Genomic DNA, 27,769 nt, shown 5'->3' on the forward strand with positions numbered 1-27,769 from the left:
TTCATTTCTCTCCGCTATTTCTCTACCAATTTCCTCTTCGTTCTCTCATTTTTTCCCAACTCATTCTTACCTTCTTTCCTTTCCCGTGCTCTCTCTCTTTCCCCCCTCTCGAGCTGCTTGATCAGTGCATTCTGCTCATCCCTTAATTCTGCTAATCGTTCCTCCAAAATCTCTTCCTTTTGTCGTAACAGATCTTCCCCCTTTCTTTTCCCCTCTTCCCCTTTCATTTCACTCTCCCTGGTATTAGCCTCGTCCATTTTCCTTACTACCTCCTTCTCTTCTCCTGTTAATGAACCTCGTAATTTTAATAGTACCTGCGCAGCTACCCACTCATCATTTCCTATGTCCGTAGTATGCTCTTCTCCAGTCCTCCCCTCCCCTGCTGGCATCTTCCTATGAGCTGATCCCGTCGTACTAGTCCGCTCCCCTCCCGTGTGGCCACCTGTAGCTGTATATGGTGGCGGGCTGTATGCCGGGTTCGAGTACCCCTCAGCCGCCCTTAATTGTTCTCTTGCTATTTCTCCTAGTTCTCTTAAAGGATACAACCCCCCTCCCTCTGTTTTCACTACCTTCGCTAGGGGTATATCATCGCTCTGTTCCTTTTTTATTTCATTTTCGTTGGAGTTGTCACTCTTTTCTCCTCCCTCTTGACCGTTCCCCGTGTTCTGTGTGCCTTCACTCTCTTTTTCCCCATTCTCTCCCTCCTCCTTAATCTCCTTATCTCCCGTTGTTTCCCCCACAATGAACATTCCGTTTGGTCCTGGTCGGGACCCTTGGAACATCCTCCATAAGTTGAACACCTCCACCTTCCCCTTGTATGTATTATGCAGATGGTTTAATAGTGAATGTTGGGTATATGGATCAAAGCTACCATTAGGCGGCCATGGTGTCGTCATTTTGTTGTCCGTCCCCTGTGTCCATTCTATGCTATACTTGATCAGTTTCTCCCTATGGGGTGACAGTGTTTTACATATGTGTTGCAGCGCGGTAGTGAGGGTGTTCCCCCACCCTCCCGATCCTGCCCCGTATGACATAGTAGCGCTCCACTTGTTATCCTTCCCCTATTTGGTAGCGGTTATCTTACTAACAGTTTACAATACACAGCCTTATATCTTTACCTGGCCCCGTAAGTTTGGGGACTTGCGATAGTCCGCTAAGGAAAATTAGTAAAATATAGTATTTACATTTGTATATTCTTTTCTTTCTTTCCTTCCTTTATACAACACCCTTACGGCCCCCTGCGGCCGAAGCGCACGTAGCCCCCTGCGGCTGCGTGCCCCTTGTGACGTTCTTATACAGCCGTCCTACTTTCACTTGCTCCTCCTCCCTCTTCTACACTTGCCGTGGCCGGCGTTCTCCGTGCGCAGCCACGTCCCCCTTTTCGCCTTCCCCCCGATCAACTCATTACCGTTTACCTCCGTTTCCACGCCCTTACCACAGCTCTCCTCCCCGCCACTCTCAAAAACAAAGATGCCTTGTGCTCGAGATATCCTATGAAAGCCCTACTGGTGACGTCACCGATCTCTTCAAACTACTGGTAAGTTCTTCATATATTCTTTAAGTCCAAAATACACTTGCAATCTACCCCCGTTAACCCCACAGCTGTCTTCCTGTCACTCCTGGAACAAGGTAATCAATAATATAATCGGACTGCGCACACTGCGTTGCCTCGCGTGTGATACGCCCCTCGACAGGAGGGCTTAACCAGCCAATTATCTTCCGTATTGGGCAACTAGCTAGCTACCGTCTACAGGGAAACGTCATCTATCTATCGAGTTTCCTGCTCGATCAATAGGGATCCTGATCTACTCATTGATCAATAATTGCCAAATCGTAGGAAACCGCGCACACACACACCCTTACACATGGTCGCGACATAGGCCAATTAGTGTCTACGAGCGGCCACACGTGATGTTTTCGTGCTCCGCCCCCTTCTCTCCCGTAACGTAGCGGACTGCTCTCGCACTCGTCCGGCTACCATTCATTTCATTGCCAACACTAAATTATCAAACCTTCGCCGCGCACCTGTGCAACACCTCCCACCTCCCGTATTCAATTCCTCCCCCCTCTCTCACAATTCCACATTGCTTGTTGGGCGTGGCATACTCACCAAGTTCTCTTGATGCGGGGCCGCTCGACTGCGTGCACCCCTCCAAGCGGCTCACCACCTCCCCTCGTCTGGACTACGTCTGGACACTCGCCAACCGCGGGATACTTCTCAACCAGCTCCTGAGGGCCAATATCCGGATTGCGCTGTCCGGTCGTCTCGCAGTTCCGCGATGGTCCTGTAGTCCTCAAAAGGGGGCAGCGGCAGAGGGGGGTGCGCCGCCGGGCCTCCTCGCAACGGGAGCAGTCGGAAAAATAAAATAAAAGCAGATCTTAAACAGATCTCAGCAGTGCCTCCAACTTGTCGGTGGGGAATTCTCCCGGGGTCGGCTGGGCCGTCCGCGGACCTCCGGGCAGGGATGCCCCAACTCCTCCCGTATATCCCAAAACGAGATAGAGTATGAGACACACGCAAGAAGCAAGGTGATTCTGCTGTTTATTAAACAAAACGGCAGGGATGGGTCAAGGATCGTACGCGTCCGTCCTGACACACTCTCAACATCGTGGGGCTCGCAGGCCCTTTTTACCTTAGTATGATGCGCTACTTGCGTCACCTGGGAAAGTTAGCAAAAAACCTATCGCCACTCTGTATTGGTTCCCCGAGTGGTAGGGTTAGTATAGCATACGTATAGAGAACGTTGTTAGTGGTTAAGGGTCAGTCAGTGGTATACTTGGGTTGTCCCTTCAATTTGATACATAAAAATTGTTACATGAAGACCCCTGAGGATTGGTCAATGTTAATGGCGTCAGTGATAAGAGCCCCATGTTCTGATTGGTCCACCCGCGAGCCCCCCAGCCTGGGACCATCGCTGTTCCCAGCTCGCGGTGCACCTGTCATTTGCAACAATGTTTCACTATGGGTATGTGCAGACAATGTGAGGATTTATTCATATGCTGGAAGGCCGACTACTCCCACCGCCGCAGATGTCCATTGAGTCGCTTAATTGTATCTGCCTGTGTCTTGAGACGGGGGATCCAGGCGCCTCCTTCCTCCTGGGCTTGGCACCCTATTAGGTTCGGCTTGGTCACGTGAGGTGGGACCGTGGTTGAGGCAGAATTCTGCACAATTAATATTGCATTTCTCACTGTGTGCCTGGCTTAATTTGCAGGTGTGACCTTGGCGTCGGCTTGCGGTATGCGAGTTTGCAACATTGTGCCCTTGACTGTCTGCTTTCGCCGGGCTCATTCTGCAGGGTCAGCAACCGAACTCTTGCTCATTCAATGTTCATGGAAGCTTTTGCTTGCGGCCTATTTGGGTCTGGTGCATAAGTGGAGCCATTTGATACACAGGCTCTTTAGGTTATGGTATCATATTGCTTCATCCCCAGTACCGTGTCTTCGTTATATTTCTCGTTATGGAGCGTGAGCAAGCTTTTTAGATGAGTTCATTATGCGTCTTGCGTTTCTGCATTTTGAAAAGCCTATGTGAAAAATAATAAAGATGCACGTCCGTGGGTGTGTCCGTCGCCTACGTCATAGCACTGAGTATGTTCTTCGTGTGGATTGGTGTGGGATTGTCCAGTGTGCATGTTTGCGCGGGTGTGCTGACCGTTGGCTAGGTCGTCATGGCATCTCTAACGATGTGTTGATTTAGTGCTGGATGGTTCAGTCGAGTCCATCCATGCCGCAGGTGTCGGCATGTGCAGGGCAGGCTGGTGGGCAGGCGGGTGGGCACATCCGTATGTTCCTGTACCAGGGTATTTGGTCGTCTGGTAGATGGGCAAACTCCTCTCGTGGCGGGTGTCTGGGCCGTGATCCTCTAGGCCAGGGGTGAGAGGGGATTGGTGGGAGCCTTTTGTTCACTTTTCCTACTTCACTCTCATCTCCATTGTCACACTACCCCTACTCTGGTCAATTTATTGACCGCACCTAAACTTTCCTTCTTTCTTTCATATCCATCTTTAGGTATCCATATTTTACGCACCCCCCTCAGGCTCTCTCCTTGTTCTACATACTGCTCTGGCGCACATATCATGAAGCAACAGTCCCCATTTCCTTCGCAATCAACTGAATACTGGGTATAATTTTCCAGCTTCACAGGGGGCTCGAACCTACGGCCTGTGGGTCGAATAGGTTTGTCAATGGTATGCATTTGAGGTGGCTCATCTGATTGAGTGTGGATGTCTACCATATTATCTTTACTCAATATCACCACCATCATGTGCTGCTCTACAATCTTCTTCCCAGTTATCCTAAACTGTGATAATATTATTTGCAAGATGCAGAGACCTGTAAGTACCATTTTCAGGACTTCTAGTAGTATTTTGAACATCATACCTATACTGGTAGGCACCCATGAGAACAGAATCATGAATTAGTCCTCATTTTCAACTTCACTAGCTTCCTTGGCCATTTTGGTGTGCAAATTTGGTAGGGCAGTTATTGCTTCTGACAAGCTTCCATTTTGGTCATTGTGTGCCGGTGTGAATGTGCAACATCTTGAGCTGATTTTTGCACAAATGCCTCTCTCCTTAGCAGTGATGAGGTCTAGGACATATCTATTTTGGAGAGCCACCAATCTGATAGCTACCAGCTCCTCCTTAACATTCAGCTCTTTTTTTCGGTGGCATTTATCACCTGCAGTAACTCCCATATCGTTATCTGCATCCACTTGGCATTTGCTGATATTTGCAAGCCTGGGGGAAGAAGGGATGAGAAGAACACTGATCCCTTACTAAACTGCCTGTGTGCAGATAGGATAGTGTCCAAGGTGTCATTAGATGCCGTATACATTTTTTCTTTCTTTTTTTGTCCATTGTAGTGTTTCATATACCTGATCTTTCCATTCGCTTTTCACCATAGGCTACTCTCCTATTTGCAACACATCACTTTGAGGCACCACCCGTGTTGTTGCATGTAACACTGCTAGTGAGAATGTACCACCCCAATTTGGCAGGAGCATATAAACCTGTGAACCACAGGTGCAATAAAGGTCCATTAGTACTGCTGCGCCTACTTTTATGCCTGACACATGATGCGTTTACATCCTGCATTCTTCCCTATCTGCATTGTGCCATTGCTTCTGAAAAACAGCAATGGATTTTCTATCATTTTTATGTGCACTGGTACTTCTTTGTCCTCCACCCATGTTAACAGTCTGGCAAATCTTATTACAATTTTGTACATGTCCCAATGAGTATCCTATAAGGGCTTCTGCTCTACATCCCAATATCCCTTCTACCCAACCCCGAGAGGTAAACACCTCTCATGCTCAGTGTAAGTGTGTTCTGTCTCAGGAAAATGGTATCTCTTTTCCGTAATTGTCAGTAAACTTCAACAATGGAGGATCACTTACTGTTACCTCTCCCCTTTGTGGTCCGACAGTATATATGTCATGACCTAGTTCACCATTTTATTGTCATAAGGGAAATCTGCTTTTGTCACCCATTTTAAGGAAGCCCAACTTCCCTGGAATTGTCCCCTTGTTTTGCATAAAGCAATGTGAGTTAAGCAATGTGCCCGGTTACTGGTATTTCCTTGGCCATGAACAATCTTGATACACTCAAGGCATACAGAAGGAGTGAGCATACAAAACTATTTTCATCCAATCTCTCCCTGCCCATCTTGGTCATGTACCTTTATCAAAGGTTATTTTTTTTTTTTAGCATAACCTTCAAAGTGTTGTCTCAGGAGGAATTCAGCCTTCCTCACATCTCTTCTAGCTCATGTCATTTCTTCTCTCATATTAACAGTAGTCTTTATACTATTACCACTAAAGTATTCTACAGCCATGGTGTAAGCCAGCCCAAAAAAGCAAAATGAAAAGAAAAAAGTTCCAATAATTATACCAAGGGTGTCCATTTTCTCCAGATATCTGTTTCTCCATAAATGTTGAGATTTTAAAGTGACAGCGTTTTTGGTTAGTGAAAAATACATTGTCCTTTATTGCGATGTCACGTCACATTGCTGGTCAGCTCTCACTCTTGCCCTCGTCTGGGGTCTGGTCACTTCTTCTTCTTCTTCTTTATCTGGCTTCTAGTCATCCAACAGGGGGGCTGTGCCTGTATATCTTTTGACATCACCTATATGCCTCCATGCTTTCTTTCGGTGCACCTTTACTGCAGTGGGTTGCACACTGTGCAGAATATGGGCCCTCGAATCATGGCTTGTGCCACTTGCAGATGAAATTACACACATATATTAAATCACCTGGGAACATTTGCAATGGGGGTAAACCAGCATTTGCATCTACAATTCCTTCTCTGTTGTCATTGGCTGCTTCTTGGCCCCCATGCTGCCCCTTTATCTGTCAAGAAGTACATTTCAAACTTTTAGTCATGGCAGTTAAATAATCATGCATCTCATCCCGAGCATGGTCACAGAACTCTCAACATCCAATAGAGCACGTGTGGGAGAAGCAATGGGGGTGTGCATCCTTCTGCCGTCATTATTTCATGTGGTGTGAGGTGGTGGTCTGAACCTGGCTGATTGTGCAGTAGCGGGCTGTCCTCTGGTGGAGACCACTCCTCCTGGCTGCCCTGGACTTCAGGCCCATGCTGAAGTGTGACCTGTAGTGTGTCCTGCGGGCTGGGTGTTTGCTCACCATCCTCCAACATGGTGCCTTCCTCATGGGTGGCCTCCTCATGCCCTTCATTCTCATTGGCACTATGTTGTGCGGATGCAGCAACCTCCCCAACTGAACTTGTGGCTGCCTACTGCGTGCCATCATGGTTGCTTGCCACGGATGTGGGCTCATCCTGTGAGATGTGTGTCTCCAGGGGGGCAGGGACAGGTGTTTGTTGGACCGGAGTTGGGGGCTGTGCAGCTGGTTGGGCACTGGTGTGTGCCTTCTGAGCCCCTTGGCTCATCCTTGTGGCCCTGGACGTGGATGGCTTGGTGCAGTTGTCCTGACCCCTGGACCTCTTGGCAGGTGTCCTGGGCTGTGGCGCTGCATGATCCTCATCGCTGTCTGCATCAGTGCCTGTGGGGGACAGAGAGGCAGGGTATCAGTGATGGGAGTACCTGCATTATGCATGCATTGGTGTTTGTGCAGTTTGGGCCTTGTGGTTCGTTGCATGCTTTTTGGTGTAGTGGACAGGGTGCTTGCAAGATTGGGGGGGTAGTATTGGCATCCCTCAGGTATAGTCATGTTTTCCATGGTGTCTGCTGTGAAGCCAACAGGTGTGTTGTGGGTTGCGTGCTGTGTGAAATGTGATTTTTGTTTTTGTATTGGGTATAGGAGCTGCAGGCAGCATACATATTGATGTGACAGTGGTGGGTCCAGCTTCTCGACAGGGATATGTGTATGATGGGCCATGTACTTGCCCTCATCAGGTTCACATTTGTTGGCCTACATTTTACTTTGGATGTCAGGAGTTTGTGGGTACTTGTGTGGTGCGCAAAGGGTCACTCACCTTAATCAGGACCTCTATGGTGGGCTTGAAAAAAAAACATTCTAAAAGGAGAATCTTTTTGGCAACCATGGCCGGAGATAACGGTAGTGAAAGACGCCTCAGTCATGGGTGGGGAGCCCACACCAACGATCTCACAATCAGTGGTTGTTGTTCTCCAAACTACCTATTAACCTTTTGGAGCTGAGGGCAATCAGACTAGCGATGAATGCCTTCCTGTCATCTGTACGGGTAAAGAATGTCCTGATAATGATGGACAACATAGTGGCCATGTACTACCTCAACAAGAGACAGAGAGAAGCGTACAGAGAGGCGATGCAGCTCTGGTTCAGGCAATACAAGAAGGGATCTCTCTGTCGGCAGTTCACCTAGCCGGAGAGGAGTACACGGCGGCAGATGCTCTGAGCAGGCAGAGCACGGTCTCCCATGAGTGGAAACTAGCTCAGGAAGTCCTTCAAGAGATTGTCACCCTTTGGGGAACCCCTCAGGTGGATCTGTTCATGATCAGTGTCAATCAGAAGTGTGAACTGTACTTCTCCAGGGAATGTCCCCCAAGAGGAGCTCTACGAGACGCGTTCGTAGTGCACTCGTATTTTCCACTCCTGTACGCATTTCCTCCAGTCCCCATTATTTCTCATGTGATCAGGAGGTTGAGAAAGTCCGGGAAATCCATGATCCTAATTGCTCCGGATTGGGCCAGGAGGACGTGGTACCCGGACCTTCTGGACATGTCCATCTGCCCTCCAATACGTCTTCCACGAAGAGAGGATCCTCTCTCACAAGAGGAAGATCGTGTTCTCCATCCAGAGGTCAAGATGCTCAGCCTTCACGCATGGTTTCTGAGAGGCTAAGATACCAGAATTGGGACCTCCCAGATGACGTAATGGAAATTTTGTTTTTGGCCAGAATGCCAGCAACTAAATCTTTGTAGCGTTCGCAGTTGTAACAAGTTCAACAACTGGTGCAGGAATAAGAATGTGGATCCATTTCTATGTGACACACCTATGGTGCTTTCTTTTTTGGTACATTTAGCAAATCTGGTGCTCCAGATTCGAACAATTAAGGGTTACCTAGTGGCGCTTTCCATTTTCAAGCGCTCTTCAGAGGAGGATTCATATTTTATGATCCCTCTGATTGTCCAATTCTTGAAAGGTCTTACTAATGTGTATCCACCAGTTCCATTCAATGTACCTGTATGGGACCTCAATCTTGTGTTAAAGTTTTTAACATGCATTCCCTTTGAGCCTTTACACTCATCCCTTTAAGACTCTTGACATTAAAAACCATTTTGCTTATTGTAATAACGTCAGCCTGCAGGGTAAGCGAGTTGCAGGCCCTTTCTTGCAAACCTCCACATACAGTATTCCATAAATACAAAGTTATTCTCAAGGTAAAGCCTTTTGTTTTACCGAAGGTAGTCTCTGACTTCCATTTGTCACAAAAATTACCTTGCCAACCTTCTATCCACCTCCTCATCCAGGAAAGGAGGAGGAGAGGCTGCATAGACTGGACCCAAAAAGGGCTCTCAGTTTTATATATCCAGAACGGCTAAATTTCGCCAAGATGACCAATTATTCATTGGCTATACTGGGCCCAATTTGGGTCTTGTGGTTACTAAACAAACCATATCCAGATGATCACCCTGGCTATTGGTGAATACTACAGATTAGCAGGCAAGGACCCGCCAGAAGGCCAAAGGGAACATTCCGCAAGGGGCATTAGCGACCTCTGCTGCTCTTCAAAAACACCTCCCAATCAAAGACAATTGTTCAACGGCCACTTGGTCATCTATTCATACTTTTGTGAAACATTACTGCCTTGATTCATCTTTGAGTCAGGGAGGACATTTTGCAAAAGCGGTCCTGCATTCAGTGCATGATTAGATCTAAATTTAATTGTTACTTCCACCTCCAGATTATTACTGCTTTAGGGGTCTAGCATAGGATGAGGAACACGTGGGCGGACACAATCTATTCGAAGAACAAGTTACTTACCCCTGGTAAACGTTCTTTCAATTGGATTTTCCTCCCACGTATTCCTTATCGCACCTCCCAACCTACCCCGCCGTACAATTTACGTGTTCTTGCACTTTACGTTTTTTGTGAGCCTATGGTCTGTGGTATGTCTGGTAATTCCTCTTCAGGAAGGGGGAAACAGAACTGAAGCCAACAGGCGCTGCGTGTACTACCTAACTGATGATGACGTCGACCATCGAACTTAGGGCCTTGAGGGACACCGACTCAATGATACTGCACACAGCACCCCCTGTCGAAAAATAAATTCCGAAGCATGGCGAGATAATATCATAAGATGAGGAATACGTGGAAGGAACATCCAATTGAAAGAACATTACCAAGGGTAAATAACTTGTTCATCTGCAAAGGGTAATCCTGTTTTGGGGTCGCTTCGGTTAATGATTTCAGGAAATGGCATGTGTAAAAGACAGTTGATGAAAGGACAGCCAACCAATTTAAGAGGGTGGAGGGATGCCTCAGGTTTGGAAATCTCAGTGTCCTCTTAAAAACATAATGGTCTGTATACACGACCATAAATTCACATACTGGTAAAGGGAGAGTCAGGGGTCCTGATCGAGCCTTGCCCACTGCACCCCATTTTCTGATCTAATTAAAATGACCATCTCTTAAACAGTGTCATGCCTTTTCATCGTTTGACTTTTTTCAATATATTTTCATATGCATTCTTTCATTTTTGCATTTTTTATTGAAAGTGGGGACACCCCTCTCCCAGTCTCCTTATTTCCACCCTTCCTTCTGCATTTCATTTGTTAACATGTTGTGGTTTTGCCTTCCATGGAGGGACCCACGATGGAGAGACACTGACGAAAAAGCATGTTTCAAAGTGGCACCAGTAAACAAAAAAAACAAAAAGTAATTATGCCACGGCTGAAATGGCTTAAAAAAAAGTTAATTGCTGAGAGAGTTGTCAATTAATTGAAATCACTGTAACCGCAGAGGGTCAGGGAAATGCATATGGTTTACAAAAAATGCAAGGGAGTTAATCCAGTGTGAGCTGGGGATCGCCTTGATTAAATAACACTGACAGATGTCGCCTGTCCTTCAGCTCACTATCCCCGGGCAGCCTCTCCCTGTGCCCAGGTGCCCTTCGCTATATTTCATGGTTGCTCAGAACGAGCGAGCTTGTCCAGACATGCAGCCAGTCTCCCAAGTGCACTGAGCAAAGGGGAGAAGCGGCCCATCCATTACCGCGCGAGCCTTCATCCGCCAGGCAGAGCCAATGTCAGCAAATGCTTTAATACAATGTTCACACTTCTGAGCGAACTTGATTGACACTGTGTACAACCCAGCGCAAATGTGTCCGGGCGTTGTTTTTCATTTCCCAAAGCATCTCTCTGGCAGCCAACTGTGTCTGGGTGAAAGGAGTCAAGGAGCGATGTTGAATGTCTCTTTCTTGTGTTTTTCAAGGAATGCACAAATCCCTGCTGTAACGCCAGCACCTGCGCCCTGACGCCAGACGCCGTGTGTGCCCATGGACTCTGCTGTGAGGAATGCAAGGTACATTTTTTTAAAAAAAAAATACTTCATCAACTCTTCATGACATATACGAATATAAATGTGGAAAGTAAACTGCCTCAAAAACTACCTTGCAAACGTGCAGCAAAATAAACGTCGTTAGCACGTTGTTTCAGGGAAACACACGGTGCCTTTGACCTCGTGCTAGCAGAAAAAGGGCCTTAGGTCAAAATAACTAAGCTCAGGTGCTAGAGACAAACAGAGGTAAATGTTCGCTGCATTCATAGAGCCCATGAGATACGAGGTTACCATTGATACTGCTGCTTGCTACTAAGAAGCTACTAAGAAGCCCAAACAGGCGGGATCCTTGTCATTGTTCACCCTTTGCGCTACATGTATGGGCTGGGCCTGCCTCTAGTGGCTGAAGTTCAGAGTTACCTGAATGGACTGACAATGCAGCACGCTTTTCCTCACGTGCCTTTCAAACCCAGCAGAAATTGTTGTAATATCAATATAGTTCTAAAGCGAAATTTTTCTCAACAAAGGGAAACATTTGCAGAGCCACCAGAACAAAGATTACACTTACCCAAATTCAAAAAGCTTAGGGGTTTTAAATAGCACTACAATGTTGCATTGCAATCACGCCACAGTGCTCGCAGGCAGGGGTGGACTGGCCTATAGAGAAATCGGGAGATTTCCCAGAAGGCCTCTGCATCTTGAATCTACTTTGTGTGGTAAACTAATTCATTTCCAAATGTTCTCACAGGAAAATGGTTGGGCTTGCCGAAAAAGTGTAATATGGGGCCACTTTGAACATTATTTCCAGGGCCTCTTTTGGTTCCTAGTCCACCACTGCTCACTGGTCAAGTAGGACAACTTGTGAAAAACAACTGGCGCCAGATGCATTTCAGGGAAGATCGCCCATCTGGCATACTTCAGCCGTTTTCCAAAGTTGCTGGCAAAAGCCACAGATGTCAGCCTGTCTGAAATGTTAACTTCTTAAGAGCTTTCTGACGGGCTCCAAATGATTTACCATTTAAAAATGTATTGATTAATGGTTGGGTGTGTTCGTTGTTGAGAGGTCCCTGGTGGCATGAAATGGCAAACCCCTTTTTGCAGGTTGAGGGGCCCTTTTTAACCAGTCTGTGAATGTTTTTGGAAGATCTGAACAGATTATGTAACCTTAAATTTGTATAGCATCAACTGCCAAGGCTTATGGCCTCCAAGCGCTTTGCCTGTCAGAGAGGCAAAGGAGGAAACTGATAGAACATTTAGTAGTGGTAGGGTTAAGCAAAGTCAGGTAGATAGTTGGGATGAGGGTGAGGGATAGATAAGATGGACAGGAAGGCATGAGAAGGAACATGTAGAGAAGCTATGTGTACAATTGGACCCAATTTATCTTGGGACTCAACTGTGATCTATGGAGCGCATCACCAAGAGGAGAGATAGCTGGAGAGGAGGTGTTCTCTGCACAATGAGGGTCTATTTGGAAATTACTCCCTGCATGGTCTGCCTGGGCATGTTGAAGACGTGCCCCAGAAAACACAAGCGGCAAAGCGCTTACACATACTTACCTAGGCCTCCAACAACATTTGTGTGGGGTTGTATGTCAGAAATCCGAATTTGCCAAGTTTGCAAAAGCGCCCTGAAACGCGAGTTAAAAAACCTCACATCTTTTGCTTTCCTCATTTATGTCATGGTTACCAAAACCCTAGCATTGTGCGCAAAGTGCTTATGGCCAGACTTTTAGCCTTTCACAGTGTCACAGTGAGCCCAGGAATGTAGAAAACCCTGCCCAAAAAAAACAGTGTGCAAAGCCTCTCTTCTTACTCCTCTACGCCCCCGAAAGGTCAGGGTCTATGTGTGGGAAAGCTGGAAGGAAATATGGGTGCATTTAACTGAAGTGGGGATTTTGACCACGGCTTCCTTGGGAGCCGAAGCCCGTCCGGCCTTCCTTGGAGGCTCCTGAGTCCTGCTAGGGCCTGTAAGGTAATGGTTACATTAGTGTATGAAGCAGGAATCCTCTTCGGCTGAGGCAGTTACCATATTTATCATTGTTAAGGCTCCCATCAGCTACACCTGGGAATGAAGTAGAGAGGGACATTTAAGAGCATAGTTATCTGTAAATTGATGTCATGGATCAGCATTAATTTGGGGGACAAGCTATGGGTATACCTAGACTGTTTTCTTCTTGAAAAGTGCTTGGGAAAGGTAGTCGACCTGGAGAGACATAGCCAAATGTACATTTGCAATAACAATGGGGATGGGCAGGTTGGGCAAAAAGGCTGGCTGTTATTTTAAGATGAACAGGGGCTAAACTGTCCATTCTGCGCTATCTTATTGAAAGCATTATTTTATAGAAATGTATCATATAAGGTTTACAGGAAGAACATATCACAACATTTGAATGCACGTATAGGGTTGTATTGTTAAAATAAAGGAAACGTTGAATGCAAGTTCCACAGTGTCTGTTAAAAAATCTATAATCTCATATCGCATTTTTAATTAATGGAAACCACAATAGACGTAACCTGCTGTCTCAGATTTCTAGCATTGATAAGTCACATTGGTTTGAATATGGTTTCTGTTATATTAAAGGATAGTTCCGGGACTTTTTTTTTATTGTCCCTACGGTTCTGCCATGTGTTTTCAAGCATAACTCGGTAGATCGTAGAAAACTTTCCTATGGACCTTACCCGACTTTTCGTCCATTAACGCACTCGAAATCAGCCGCCATTTTCTGATAATCCTATCATTTCCCCCCATCGCCCTGGCTCACCTGCTTTTGCGGCACTAAATCAAATCCCCCGCCCCTGAGCCTGACATCAGCAGACGCGTACCGCCCATTTCCCAACGCCAAAGCACGTTTCGTGTCAACAATCGCTGCGCCTCAGCTAATGAAGTGTCGCCATGGAAATGGCAGGACGCCTCTTTCCTCTATAAGTATAAACACACCGTTTCACAACACACAGCAGCAGATTTTCGATTCCATTACTCTCTGTGTGTTACTTTGAGTATTCTGTGACTCGTTTCTGTGCTCTGGTCAGCTACCTTCGTTGATTGTAGCCCGTGTGAACAGATACCAGTACCACCGCTATAAATTATTTTACTTTCTTTACCACACAATGGCTACAATAATGCCGTATATGTACGAGCCCGAGTACACCGAGGAAGAACTACTGGAAAGGCAAGCACGCGAAAACGATGGGGATTCGGACGGCAGTTGGGAGGACCAGTCAACGGATGAAGAGCCTGGACCATGTCGCATGGACGGCGTCTCCACCTGGTGCACGTGCAATCGGTGCGAGCTAATGCCAACTGAGGAGGAGAACTGCTGCTGCCGTGAAAATTCCGGGTGCTTGGCCTACATTTCGGAAGGCGAGCCAAGTCCGCAATGCATCACCGAGCTGCCAGAGTTCAGGGAAGCCTGCCTCTCACGGACAGTGTTGAGGATGATGATGGTGCTTATGCACGAACTTTGCGGCACTGTTCGTCCGCGTAATCCGAGTAACGAGTAAGTATACTCTGGTTGTGATGTCAGTGATGCCACTACTATTTCATGGTCGTCTCATCATTCGAATGCATGTAAATTGGTTCCATGTTGTGCATTTTCTAGATAGAATTTTTTTCAAAGCAGAATGACATTTTTTACCTGAATCGACAGTGATAAGAAAGTTTTGTCATTTTAATACAGTTTGCATCTTTCATTTTCACAGGTGGTACAGGCTGGTGGCCTATCGTTGCTTCACTTGGTGGCTTCACGGGAGGCTCGGACACCGCGTTCGGAGAGTAATACCTGCCTGTGCGGTACTTGCCATTAGACAACATTTCCCCAGCGACAGTGGACAATACCGCGGATTTTCCATGGATGTGCTGCAACCGCAACTTTACAATGTGTAATGTTTATTATTTATGTTCAATTGAAATTAAGATCTAAAATAAAACCCAACATATATTTTAACAATGGTTGTTTTGATTTTTTAAATGAATCTAGTGTGTCTCCATTGAATAGTCTTCCTGTGCCTTGTCTTGTCACACCACATGTCTCCGGCCAGCATCCTCCCTCACGCTGGCCGCCCACCTTCAATCCACATAACCGTTGAACCCATATGCAGCAGACATACATATGTTATTTTGCGGGTTGGCATCAAGCCTCCCGGCCTTGCCTCCTCCCCCAAAAATACTTACCACACCACTTTGTTCAAGCGTTGGCAATAAAAGGAAGGCCGTTGGATTTTATTGATACAAAACATGGTTATAGGTAAATAATCAATATGGTTGATCATAATAAATCATCCTTTTGGGCACCGGGTACAGAGATGACCCCCTCTGGCCCGTGCCGCCTTGCCACCACAGGCCAGCCTGCAGCTGACTAACTGCCTAGGCATCCAGGGTCTCCAGGGTGAACTGCACCCATATATTCTCCTGGGAGGCTGAGGTATTTATAAACTCACCCCCCTGCCTTCCATGTACTAGATCCTTCAGCCTGCCTCTTACATGCAGTTAGATGGCCTCTCCTTGGTGAGGCCCTGCGGCAAACGAGTCTTGTCTGCACGACCACCGCCCCAATCCACCCCCCGCCCTATCAAAGGCAGTTCGCACCGGGGTACTTGTGCTGGCAAGTGGAGCTGTCAGGGAGCGATAAAGGCCAAGAGGTGCCAAAGACCATGTACACTTCAAAGTGGTCTATAGAGCATGGGTTGTTGTTCCCATGTCTACCTCCAGACCCCGTGTCTCCTGCCAAGCATCCCCCCTCACGCTGGACGGCCCCCTGCAATCCACATAAGTGTGTCTCCATTCACGAGTCTTCCTGTGTCTTGTCTGCACGACCACCGCCCCAATCCACCCCCCGCCCTATCAAAGGCAGTTCGCACCGGGGTACTTGTGCTGGCAAGTGGAGCTGTCAGGGAGCGATAAAGGCCAAGAGGTGCCAAAGACCATGTACACTTCAAAGTGGTCTATAGAGCATGGGTTGTTGTTCCCATGTCTACCTCCAGACCCCGTGTCTCCTGCCAAGCATCCCCCCTCACGCTGGACGGCCCCCTGCAAACCGCATAATGCCACGACATATACACGTCATTCATTCACAAACACACCCCTGTTTCGAATTCTTTATAACCCACTTCATATTTCGAATGAGAACTTCTTTGCGCTTTGCTAGTCAACCCGTGAAGGTGCTGGTTATCTGCTCTTCGTCTCTGTGAACTTCCGTGACCACTTCGAGCAAACTCGTCAGTTTGCAACCTGTGAACTGCTCCCTATTCTACGACAAGAAACTACTCTGATCCCTGCATCTAACTGTTTGTTCGTCAAGGTAAGGCCATGTACCCTAATCATTTTGCGTCCAATTTTTTAATTTATATCGATTTGCTAGTAGTCATCAAATTGCATCCATGTTTTCTTTTCGTTCAAGACAGTACATGCAAGGAACTAGTCACATGTTCTGAGTTTAGTCAAATTATTTTTCTATTTTTTTAAAGTTATTCAAATACTTATCTGCATGTGAATAACGTGTATAGTTACAAGAACCAAAACGAACCTTGCATTGGACCTTTTATGTGTCATTTAATTTTTTAACATGATCTTTACTTTTCAGAACTTTCCACAATGCCTGCCTGTTCCATTGGCGGTTGCCCTTCGAAGACCCATAATAAATCTGAAGGTACTATAATGCATGTTTTCCCTAAGACAATAGATCAGATAAGAGAATGGGTCCGATATTGCGGATATCCACCGTCTGAGCTTGAAAGTAGAGTCCTAGAAGTCTTTGCGGACAAGAAGGGTGATCGATACCGCATCTGCAGCAGGCACTTTAGCTCAGACATGTACTCCACATCATTGCTAATAAAGAAGAACACACCGCGAGCGAGGCGAAAATTGCTCTCAACCGCTATTCCCACTCTATTCGTCCACATCCCTCCACTGGTGAGTCAAGTTTACGTATTTATCTCTCGGCCTTGCGGTAGTGTGTAGCATTAGCTAACAATAATTTCCCCATTTATGTATCCACTCAATATGAAGGCGGAAGATTCTCCATCCGTGTCGTTATTGCAGTCATCAGCCACTTCAAGCGCCTATCGGGTAATCTTACTTGGCTATTCTGCCACTGACTTGTTTTAGGCATGTAAATCAATAGTTTTAATTTATCGTGTAATTATTTTACCTAATGGTACACCCTTGTACTCGTCCTCTAGTCTTTGTTTTCAGTTATAATTATTGTTATCCAAAATAATTCAAGTACTGTCTTTCAGGGAGATGCTGAGGAGTCCAACGTATTGACGACTACCGTTGATGTCACTCAGATGCTCGAGGTACGTTTCAGGACAGTTCCATCGATGGAGATCATCAGATCTTGCATTCTTGTAGCGTGATTGTTACACACAATGTTTCTTTCGTTTTTAGCCATTGATATGTCCTTCTGTCGTCGCCCTCCTATGTGTCTTCTTTTTTCAATGTTGTGTTCATTACTAATGAAAGTCCTATGTTTCAGGGAGTCGATGGAGCATTAGTCCAAGAAGAAGGGGGAGCGTGCAGTTACGGGTCGGCGCAACAGCTTGCAGAAGTGTGCACCGCAGTTACATCGTCCCTTGATGTTCTTATGCATTTCGAGGTATGGATACTGACAGTTCGATGAAGCGAAATCATATGACGTGATTACATCCGCTATACTTCCTTCTTTATTAACGCAAGTACTATGTTTCAGGGAGATGACGGAGCTTCTTCTACAAGAACATCACCCCTAGTAGTTGATGCAGATTTCTGGGTGGTGACACTTCCAACGATCGAGCAAATCGAATCATATTTAGATATCCATTATTTATTTTAGACAACTGATCATTTGTGCAGGTCTATTTAGATGAGCCGTTCACGCCTGCACAAACTTTCTGTTCTTTTTATCAAAATAGAAAACCATACTAATGCAATTACTGTGTTTCAGGGAGTCACTGAAGCATCATCTTCAATAATATCATCAATGGAAGTCTATGAGGAGCCCGAGGTATGGATCTTGACAGTTCCATCTAACTAGATCAACAATGCGTGAATAATTGTCGTTTGAATGTTCTACACAAAGCGCTCATTCGTGTTTTGCTATTGAGATGTACGTGGGTATTGGTCCCCAAGTACATTTTGTGTTTTCGATATTATTATACATACTAATGAAAGTTCTATGTTTCAGGGAGTCCATGGAGCGTCAGTGCGTGATGGATGTGCTTATCAGGAAAACATAGTCGTTGCAGCGCAAGAGGAAGTGGAGACATGCACACACGAGTCGGAGCAACAGCGTCCTGATGTTGAAGTTCGAGGCAAGAAAGTTTCAAAGAAAAGAAAGCAAAAGAAGGTTAGTGTCCTGGTCACTATATTATGTTGTTTTTCACTGTTAATAGTTCAATACTGTAACGTGTGTTTAAACTGAACATCCCTTTTCCAATCTGTCCTCTAGTTGCGAGTGGGTGTACGAACTAGATCTACACAGACAGTGAAGCGAACGAGAGATGTTGCTTGTCAAACCTTTTGGCAGGGACTTGAGACTGGAGATGCATCGTGCCAATGGGAAGAATATGAAGTGATTGACAACGGAGCTATACCACCACCAGCCATTGATAGTGAATGTCCTCCTGGTAGTTCGGATGCAGTCGGAGATCAATTCACAGAATCCACACCCGCAAAAACTAAGACCGCGAGAAAGTTGAAGAAATTGTTTTATTCACCCATCGCCGGAGAAGGAACAGATGTTGCAATGGAAGAGAATGAAGTGGACGACAATGAAACACCATCAATATCACTGAACATAGCGGAAGACGATATCAGAGATTCTACCTTTCATGTGAGTGACATGTCCTCAACGTTACAGGCCGAACCAGCTGGGATGCAGAGTGACAGTATAAGGAAAGAGGCCAAATTCATTGTATTCGATAGTTGTTTGATTGATCTTATTATTCGGATGAAATGTGGGCATTCGGTTGGTGGGGAAGTATGTGGGGAGCCATTGATTAATGTGACTCGTGCAATTCGAGGCACTAACCTTAAAATACATGCCACCTGTACAAAATATCATCCTTTCACATGGTCTGCACAACCTATGCTGGGACAACTGCCAGCAGGCAATCTACTTTGTGCAGCGGCTGCACTTTTTAGTGGTTCAAGTTTTAAAAAATTAGAGTCTTTCTTTCAGTTTGTGGGAATCCATTTCATTGCGAAAACTCAGTTCTACAAATACCAAACCGATTATCTATTTCCAGCCATTAGCGAAGCTTGGAGAATGGAAAAAATGTCTATTGATAGTACATTCGCGGGCAAACGGTTCAGGCTAGCCGGTGATGGACAGTGCGACAGCCCAGGATTTTCAGCCAAGTACTGCACCTACCACTTTCAGGACATGGAAAGTAAGAAAATTGTGAGTTCGGTGGTCGTGCAGGTGTCACAAAGTACATCCTCAGTGGCCATGGAGAAAGTTGGCTTTGTAGCATCATTGCAAGAACTACAATCGCGGGGAATGGTGATCGACCTGATAGCCACGGACAGACACGTTTCAATTGCCAAGACAATGAGAGAACAGTACAAAAATATAAATCACCAATTTGACGTTTGGCATCTTGCAAAATCAATCAATAAAAAATTGTCGGCTGCAGGTAAAAAAAAAGAATTGCAAGGTATTTCACAGTGGTCCAAGTCAATCAGCAACCATCTTTGGTGGAGCTCAAAAACATGTGGAGGGTCGTTGGAAATTCTACTGGAAAAATGGCGGTCAGTAATGCCACACTGTACGAACGTTCACCGATGGAACACGAACCAACATTTTCACAATTGTGAACATGGCCATTTGTCCACAGAGGAGGCACGGAAGAAGAAGTGGTTGATTCCTTCATCACCCACTCACAAAGCCATTGAAAAGATTGTATTTGATAAAACTATAACAAAAGCTTTGAGGGGACTCACGGAATTCTGCCACACAGGAGATTTGGAGGTGTTCCACAATATGTGCCTCAAGTACAGGCCAAAACGATTGCATTTTGGCATGGAGGGCATGATAAATCGGACTCTTTTAGCGGTCTTGGCACATAACCATAATGTTGGCCGTCAACAAAGTAGGACGACCGGAACTTTAGGGACGCTTCGCTACAATAAGGCCTTCACTAAAAGAAGTAAACAATGGGTGATCAAACCAGTGTTTGAGGATATGCAATATGAGTTTATTGAGAAACTTATTGTTGACGTCCTAGATAGGCACATAAATGGAGTTGTGAACGAACCTGTGCAGGGGACAACTGCATTGCCACCCAACATTGCCTCTGTTCCATGTCCACCTAAAGAAGAACTCATTGAGAAATACACATCACGGTTTAAATGATTGTAATTTGATTGTCTGTTCTCTCGAGTCTCCTCATGTCGCAGGCCCATTGAATATGTGTATCTATCCAACCTTGTTCATTTGCGCATTAAATTAAACCAAACAGTAATATAAATCATTTTTCAAAAAATATAGAATGTCTCCGTATTTATGGTTCTGTGGGGCTGCAAAGCACGCAGACAAAATGCAAAGATGGAGTGTAAATTTCAAGTCCTGTGAGAATGCCTTACACTGAATGTATCTAACTAGGAATGTGTGCTCGTTCAAAGTGAAGGTCAGCTGCTTTGATTTTTTCTCGGGTGCCAGAATGGCCCACGACTCAGTATAAGGTTCTATTGTATTTTGACCTTGACAGGCCGGGACCACGTAAGAAACGATAATGAATAGAATTTCAGAAACGAAAGCCATTTAATGTTCGTTCATTAGAAGAAATAACGTCGGCATAGGAGGAGTGGTATTTCGGGGCTGCCCTACGCACAGACACAATGGAAAATGCAAATATAATGTAAGTAACTCTTTAGATGAGTTTATACCGCAATTTAATTACTATACAGTAGCTTTAAAGACGGGTTAAGTTGTACTTGTTCGTTCTATGTGGCATATTGTTTTGTACTGCGCACTATCTTGGGGAGAACCGTCTACTTTTACGGAAGCACCTCAAAACCTTTGCTTCTGCTTTCTCTCTCCCTCTCCCCTGCTACAACTGGTCCACTGTCTGCGATCTCGGTCCTGGGCCCTTCCACTCTCCACCTGCACTCCCTGTCAACCCCTGCACTGAGGGACTGTCTCAGTATCCTACAGCCCCCCCTTGACGTTTAAAACCCAGTTGCACTGTCCTAGTTATGAAATAATTTCCCGACCGAATATATAAAATGAATAATTTTAATAAAGATCTGATGGTGAGACTAATTTCATTTTTTATGTTTTTAGGTACATCATTCACTACTGTCTGTGTCACGAGTACCAGACACCGGCGGACGGCTTCTACAGCCGCCAGTTGCTTCTCCGCGTGAACAACGTTACCACCCTGACCATTTTATGGGACGATCGCCAAGTACAAGTATGCCCTTACGCGGTACTAACGGCTAGATGCAACATACAGACCGTTGTGGTGGCCTAGTGCCTCGTTGTTGGAACAGCCATGCGATTATCAGTGCGACCGAAGAGCTTATTTTATCGTAAACCAACACCCTGTTTACTGCACACGAACATCGCTTGCCTCAAGACGAACTATTTTGGATCGAGAGCAAATAAAAATGAAAATCGCAGAATATTCTCTAAACATTTGATGTCAAATAAATGTACTTTACCAAATTTATAATCTTGCGGTTTGATTTAAAAGTACAGTTTCATATTGCGAATTGTGGCGCGCTGTGTTGTGTGAGCTGATCTGTGTTGATTTCCGGGTTCTGTGTGGAGTCGCGTAGAAGACGCCTGGGCGCGTTTGCCTACGCAGCACAGTCACGTCACGGATAGAGGCGGGGAATATGAATGTTTTGATAAAGTCTGTTTCAGGGGCGGGGGATTTGATTTAGTGCCGCAAAAGCAGGTGAGCCAGGGCGATGCGGCAAGTGATAGGATTATCAGAAAATGGCGGCTGATTTCGAGTGCGTTAATGGACGAAAAGTCGGGTAAGGTCCATAGGAAAGTTTTCTACGATCTACCGAGTTATGCTTAAAAACACATGGCCGAACCGTAGGGACAATAAAAAAAAAGTCCCGGAACTCTCCTTTAAGTACCTTCACTATTATTAATTAGTCAAGTGCCTGGCTTCTAAAGTGATGAGTTCCAGTTGAAAATGGAATTTTAACTAATTAATTTAATTTAACTCATACGAGAAATTAACTGAAACGTTTTGACTTACTTTTAGAAATTAATCTTGGCTCATGAATTTATTGCAATTACTGTGCAGATCATAATTGGTAATAACCTCTCGGCCTAAATGTTTCACACCTACATAGAGCTTCATTGGGTGCTAATTACAGAGGTGATGCTGTCAAATATAGTGTTTGGTTCAGTATTACAAGTGTTTTACAAAGTTGGCTTCCTATGGTTAGTCATCACATATCTGCGGAACTAGGACTGTTACATTAAAAAATAATATACATTAAAAAATTAAATTTGGACCCTTCTGTTCCTGTAAACATTAGACCAATTACAAATGTGCCATTCTTTCTGAAAATAATTGATAAGATTGCCTATTTGCAACATCAAAAATTTGTAGAGAACAATGATATACTTGCCCCTAAACAATCTGGTTTTCCAGCAAAGCATGGTGCGGCGATGGCCCTTCTGGTCCTTCAATCCAATATTGCCACTATCATCGAAGACGGAAATGTGGCGTTACTCCTATTATTGGACTTATCTTCAGCATTTGATTTCATAGATCATGATCATTTGGTTGAGAGATTAATTGCTGCTCGTAAATGTACACCCCATGCAGCTAGATGCTTTTAAATCATTCTTCGGACCCAGAATGGCTGCAGTAGTCAAAGGAAACTTCTCGTCGAGAACAACATTGCTAACATGTGGCGTACCACAGGACTCCTGTTTATCTCCTTTACTTTTTAATAACTTCTCAAAACTCGTATGCGACATGCTCATAACACTTGGTGTCCGGTTCACCAACTATGCCGATGAAACCCAGGCAGTTTTGAGCTGTCAGGAAAGTATGAGGACGACGTTCAAAGAGTAAAATATGTATTTGTCGCAATTCGAAAATGAATGGCAGCAAATTCCCTAGCTTTAAATGAGGAGAAAACAGAGCTACTAATAGTCACGCCACAAAAAGTAAAAAAAGCGGGATACTCAGTATACAAGCTTTAAGATAAATGATAATAATATTCCAGTGTCAGAACATATGAAAACCCTTGGAGTGTTCTTTCACTCCCAGCTATCTTTTGAAAAGCACATTTTGTAGCTGAAATCCACTAGTGCTTTTTATGCGAATCTCCACTGGCAAATTCGCCCATACCTGACAGAAAAGAATAGAGTCACGATTACAGGTGCAATTCTGAATGCACAATTAGACTATTGCAATAGTCTCCTGATGGGCACTTCCAAAACAAACGTTAAGAAACTGCAAACAATACAAAATGGAGCTGTTAGGGCTGTTTTTGGTTTGAGTCGGTGTTCTAAGATTTCGTCTGCCAGGAGAAAACTGCATTGGCTTCCAGTTGAACAGCGAATCAAATTTAAAGGCGCAGTATTGGTGTTTAAATGTTTGTTAGGAAACACACCTAATTACCTTATCTGTAAGATAAAAAAAGCCAATGTAAGAAGAACCCTTTGTGCCAATAGAAATCAAATGCTGCATCAGCCACGACTAACCCTTAAAAAATGAATGCACCCAATTTCAATTTCTGGGCTCCCACTATTTGGAACTCCCTCCCCCTTGATCTTAAGAAATGTGCATCAACTACTATCTTTAAAAAAACAAATGAAGACACTGTTGTTCGATGGAGCGACAGCTTAGCATTGTTGCTCTAACTCTATCTTAGAGTACTACACTCCCACCGCTCTATATTTTATGTGTTTGTCTCTGTCTATGAGAGCGCCTTGAGGCCTATGGGCGAATGGCGCTATACAGAAACAATACATATAGATAGATAGATAGATAGATAGATAGATAGATAGATAGATAGATAGATAGATAGATAGATAGATAGATAGATAGATAGATAGGTGTCCATTCAAGCTGTTCAATTAAAAATGTGTTTCCATACTGTGCATTCAACAGATTGATATGAAAATAGATCATAGATACTTTTTGAATGCTTGACATAGAAGATCAAATGGGTAAATTCTCACAGATGCTCTTGTGAAAGTTAGGTCCTGTATGGAAGGCATGGTATCAAAGTAAAGCAGACACAAGTGATCACAGTATAAAGTGTTTATTGAATTTTTATCAGGTGTGCGAAAAACACCTATCTAAACCTAAATCTAATATAATAATAATAATAATAATAATAATAATAATAATAATAATAATAATAATAATAATAATACAGTCCTAGTGGAATCTAGTCAAAATAAAAAGGGCCTATACTAAACAACAAAAAACTATTGCCAATCCTTACCAATATGCTACAAAATAGTTTGTGATAATGTTCACAAAAAGAAACAGGTGTTCAGAAAATCATGAGTCAGGGTGCTTAGGCTGTGGGCCTCCCTTACACTCATTTTTAGCATGGGACACGGCGTGTCACTCGAGCACAGCACTCTCTTGAGCTTCTTCGGCACGAGGTCACAGTTCCTTTTACCAACATCAGGGTTTTCTCTGTCCAAGTTGCTTTTGTGCAAAGTCTTTTGCTTCAGAGGGCCTGATCCACCATAAACAACGAAAATTTGAAAAGTCCCTCTCCAAATAGTCAAACCAGATGATTCACTATTGCCCCTGGATCCCCCTCAGCCGGGCTGAGATCCTACTTTTACAATCAGTCCCCCTCAGCCTGGCGCAGGACAATTTTAATTCACAGTCATCCCTCAGTCGGGTTCACATTTGTCAAAACAATATCTTCGTAGGTGAGTTTACTGTTCACCATGGATCCCCTCTTCCTGGCTTTAGATCGCCTTTTGACAATAATTCCCCCTCAGCTGGGCTCAGACCAATTTCAGTTCAAAGGCAATCGAAGACCTTCGAATGTGCACAGGCTTGCACTTAACCCGTTGCAGTACCACTTCGATTTCACCATTCAATAATCTCTCAGGCAAGGGTTACCAAATAAAGAGCATCAAGTGAGCACACACATGGCACAGCACCACTCTGTATCTGGTACCTATTTTAGTTTCACAGGTCAATCGCACACAAGTTATTTGCAACCTTGAGCGTCCCGCAGTCCGGTCTATTATCTCTCCCGACTCACTGGCAGTGCTGAACTCGTTGGCGTTGCTTTGCTGTCTGAGTCAAGGATAGTGCCACGGTGGCAATCACTTCTCCCCGCCTTGGCTATCAATGCGGGAGGGCCCGGTTTACCTTTGACACATGTTACACCACTCATCAGCTGTAATGTCTTGTCTTATGTTTCTTTTCCTTGAGGCTTCTAGAAAGTCGTGATGCTTTCTTGAAAAGGGCAAGGGTAATTCCCTCCTTGTTGTCTTCTCTGGTCTCGCCGCCTTTCTCCTTGGTTTAAACTGCCCAGAATAGCTGCTTCCTCATGCGTTTGGACTTGCTCAGAGTGTGTGTTCATGCTCAGCCTTTTATCCGTGTGGGGAAAGTGTGATGGAAGTCAAGTGTGTGTAGTTATCAGTAATTGCCTGACTCTGCCTGGCCCTTGTGTTGGGACATGTCAGCTATACGGCTCTGATGTTAGATCATTGTCGCTCACGATGAACTATCTGTGAGAAAGTGTTTGTGTCGGAAAGGGGTGGGGGTTGACTTTTTAGATATGCTACCTAGTAGGATGGGGAAAAGGTGCCATAAGGAAGGGGATACAGCATCTCACCCTTCAGTGTCCCACCTCCATTCCTTGACGACACCCCATCCAGGTGATCCTCCCGCATTTGTCCACCCCCAGGAACTGGATCCAATATCGATGGCCATTTCCGGGCCACCAGGATGACAGATCCCCGGGGACTAGCGGGCGAGACACCCTGACGTTTCTCAGAGTCCTATTTGAGGAACATGTAAGTTCCTGATAGCTCGTCCGCATGGTATGAGGATTGACTCTGCCTGCTGGTTGAGAGGGACACAAACACATACATTGACTGATTTTTCGATGCAAAGAGGACAAATCACACGCATTAAATCATGTAGTATGATTTTGTAGGTGCAGGAAAGGAGAAATAACGCATTGACAGAATAGTAAATAACACTAGTCCTTGACTATGTGGGGAATGCTCTTTGGGAGCAAGAAAATAAAACTTGCATCATTGTCGACATTTTCTGGGTAATATTTTCACATATACAATTATTCACTTTTCTGTATAATTAATTGTTGCCCTTAGTCTATGTTTATGTATTGTAATTGTATGTATGTTTGGTCTGTCAGTGCTTGAAACTGGTTCCTCAGGTGAAAAGTTGTACTTAATAAATAACTTTACTACCACATAGGACCTTATGCACTGGCCGCTGAAGCCCAAGCATAACATGTTTGCCAATCCACACGAGCCTCCTCACATTTTCACGTGGTATTACGTACACATTTGCTCAATCGACATGCACAGTCTATCAATGTGAACACAGGCTTATTTAAAGTAACCAAATGTGATTATTGGTAATTGATTTTTCCAGAGGCAAGCATAGGTTCCTTCTCCTTCACTTGTGCGCTATGAATCAGCACTTTTGCAGTTTTTAAAATCCTATTTCAAATACTTTGAAAAAAGGTTTTAAACTTTAGAGACGTTAAATAATAATTCACCTCAACAAGTAACTCCTAGTGTTAGCTGAATATGCAAGCATGTTCACCTACTGAGCAGTGGCTGTCAATCTTTATTTTTCATAGTACTACACAGTCGTTTCTAGAATACAGTACCGTTCCAGATGTATCACCTTTGAAAATGTATTTCTAAACTGTGCAAGAACTGCAATTCCCTTTTGTGAATCTGTCTCTGGCCTCCCCTTTGATCTCACACTGGGTCTAATCACGATACTGTTCATTGCTCACAGCGTGCGGAACATCTGATTGTTCCGAAATGAAGGAGGACAGAGTCAGAGATGTCTGATCGATTCTGCAGAAATAACCATGTTCTGTGTCCTACATGTACTTTAAGGCAGTGCATTGCAGAGGTTTAACGGCTCCATTTAGAAAAAAAATTGGATTCTTTTTCCTCCAATAACTGACAGTTTCAGAAAATGGCAAAAAAATGGTTCATTTTGTTTTTCCAAAATCTCTCTTCTAGCTCATCGTGGCTCTACGTTAGCATGTTTTTGTAGGGTTCCCTAGGGAATCAAGGAGAGTGTATGGCAGTCGGAGCCTCAGCATGGACACTAATGGTGCCAGGTGCTACTCCTGGTGATGCTCTTGTGATCCCTGGCCCTGCCCTTGCCTGGTCAATGATATTTGGGCAGTGTCATACCGGAAGTAAAGATGGCTCTAATGAGAGCCCTGTGACTTTCAATAGTTCCCATAACTCTCTTCCAGCTTCCCAGCAGCTTCCTAATTGCTGCTCAGGATTGTGACCATGTCCCATGTGTGACCCTACTGGTGGATCTTGAGGTCACATCGTGGGCTTGCCATGCACTGCAGGCAGGGTCTAGTCATATTGACACTTTAGAAGCTCCTGTACCTTAAAGGAAATCCATGAGGGGTGCTCCTGTGGCGCTAGCACGGCCTGCACACTCTGGTTGCCTAATACTGGTACCCAAAAACAAAGGGCGAAAGAGCGGGAACTGAATTGAGCTGGCAATGCAAGCTCTCTATACCCAAACACTTCATGCATGTTAGGGAGAGTGTCCTCCCTGACTACTACGTGCGGCAAGGAGAGCGAGGACCGCCCATGAGGAGAGACTAATGTACCCGAAGCCCCACATC

General features: G+C 44.9%; 1 protein-coding gene across 1 annotated transcript in view; it reads left to right on the plus strand.

Moving 5' to 3' along the window:
* LOC138473016 (disintegrin and metalloproteinase domain-containing protein 12-like) overlaps positions 1-27,769 on the plus strand; it is a 2,040,250-nt gene that overhangs the window by 1,312,254 nt on the left and 700,227 nt on the right. The window contains exon 11 of the mRNA XM_069611491.1: positions 10,901-10,990. Coding sequence (XP_069467592.1) covers positions 10,901-10,990 — 90 coding nt within the window. The remainder of the gene's footprint in view (positions 1-10,900; positions 10,991-27,769) is intronic.

This window comes from Ambystoma mexicanum, chromosome 8, assembly GCF_040938575.1.
Source record: "Ambystoma mexicanum isolate Mex_15411 chromosome 8, UKY_AmexF1_1, whole genome shotgun sequence".
In the NCBI taxonomy this organism is placed as follows: domain Eukaryota; kingdom Metazoa; phylum Chordata; class Amphibia; order Caudata; family Ambystomatidae; genus Ambystoma; species Ambystoma mexicanum.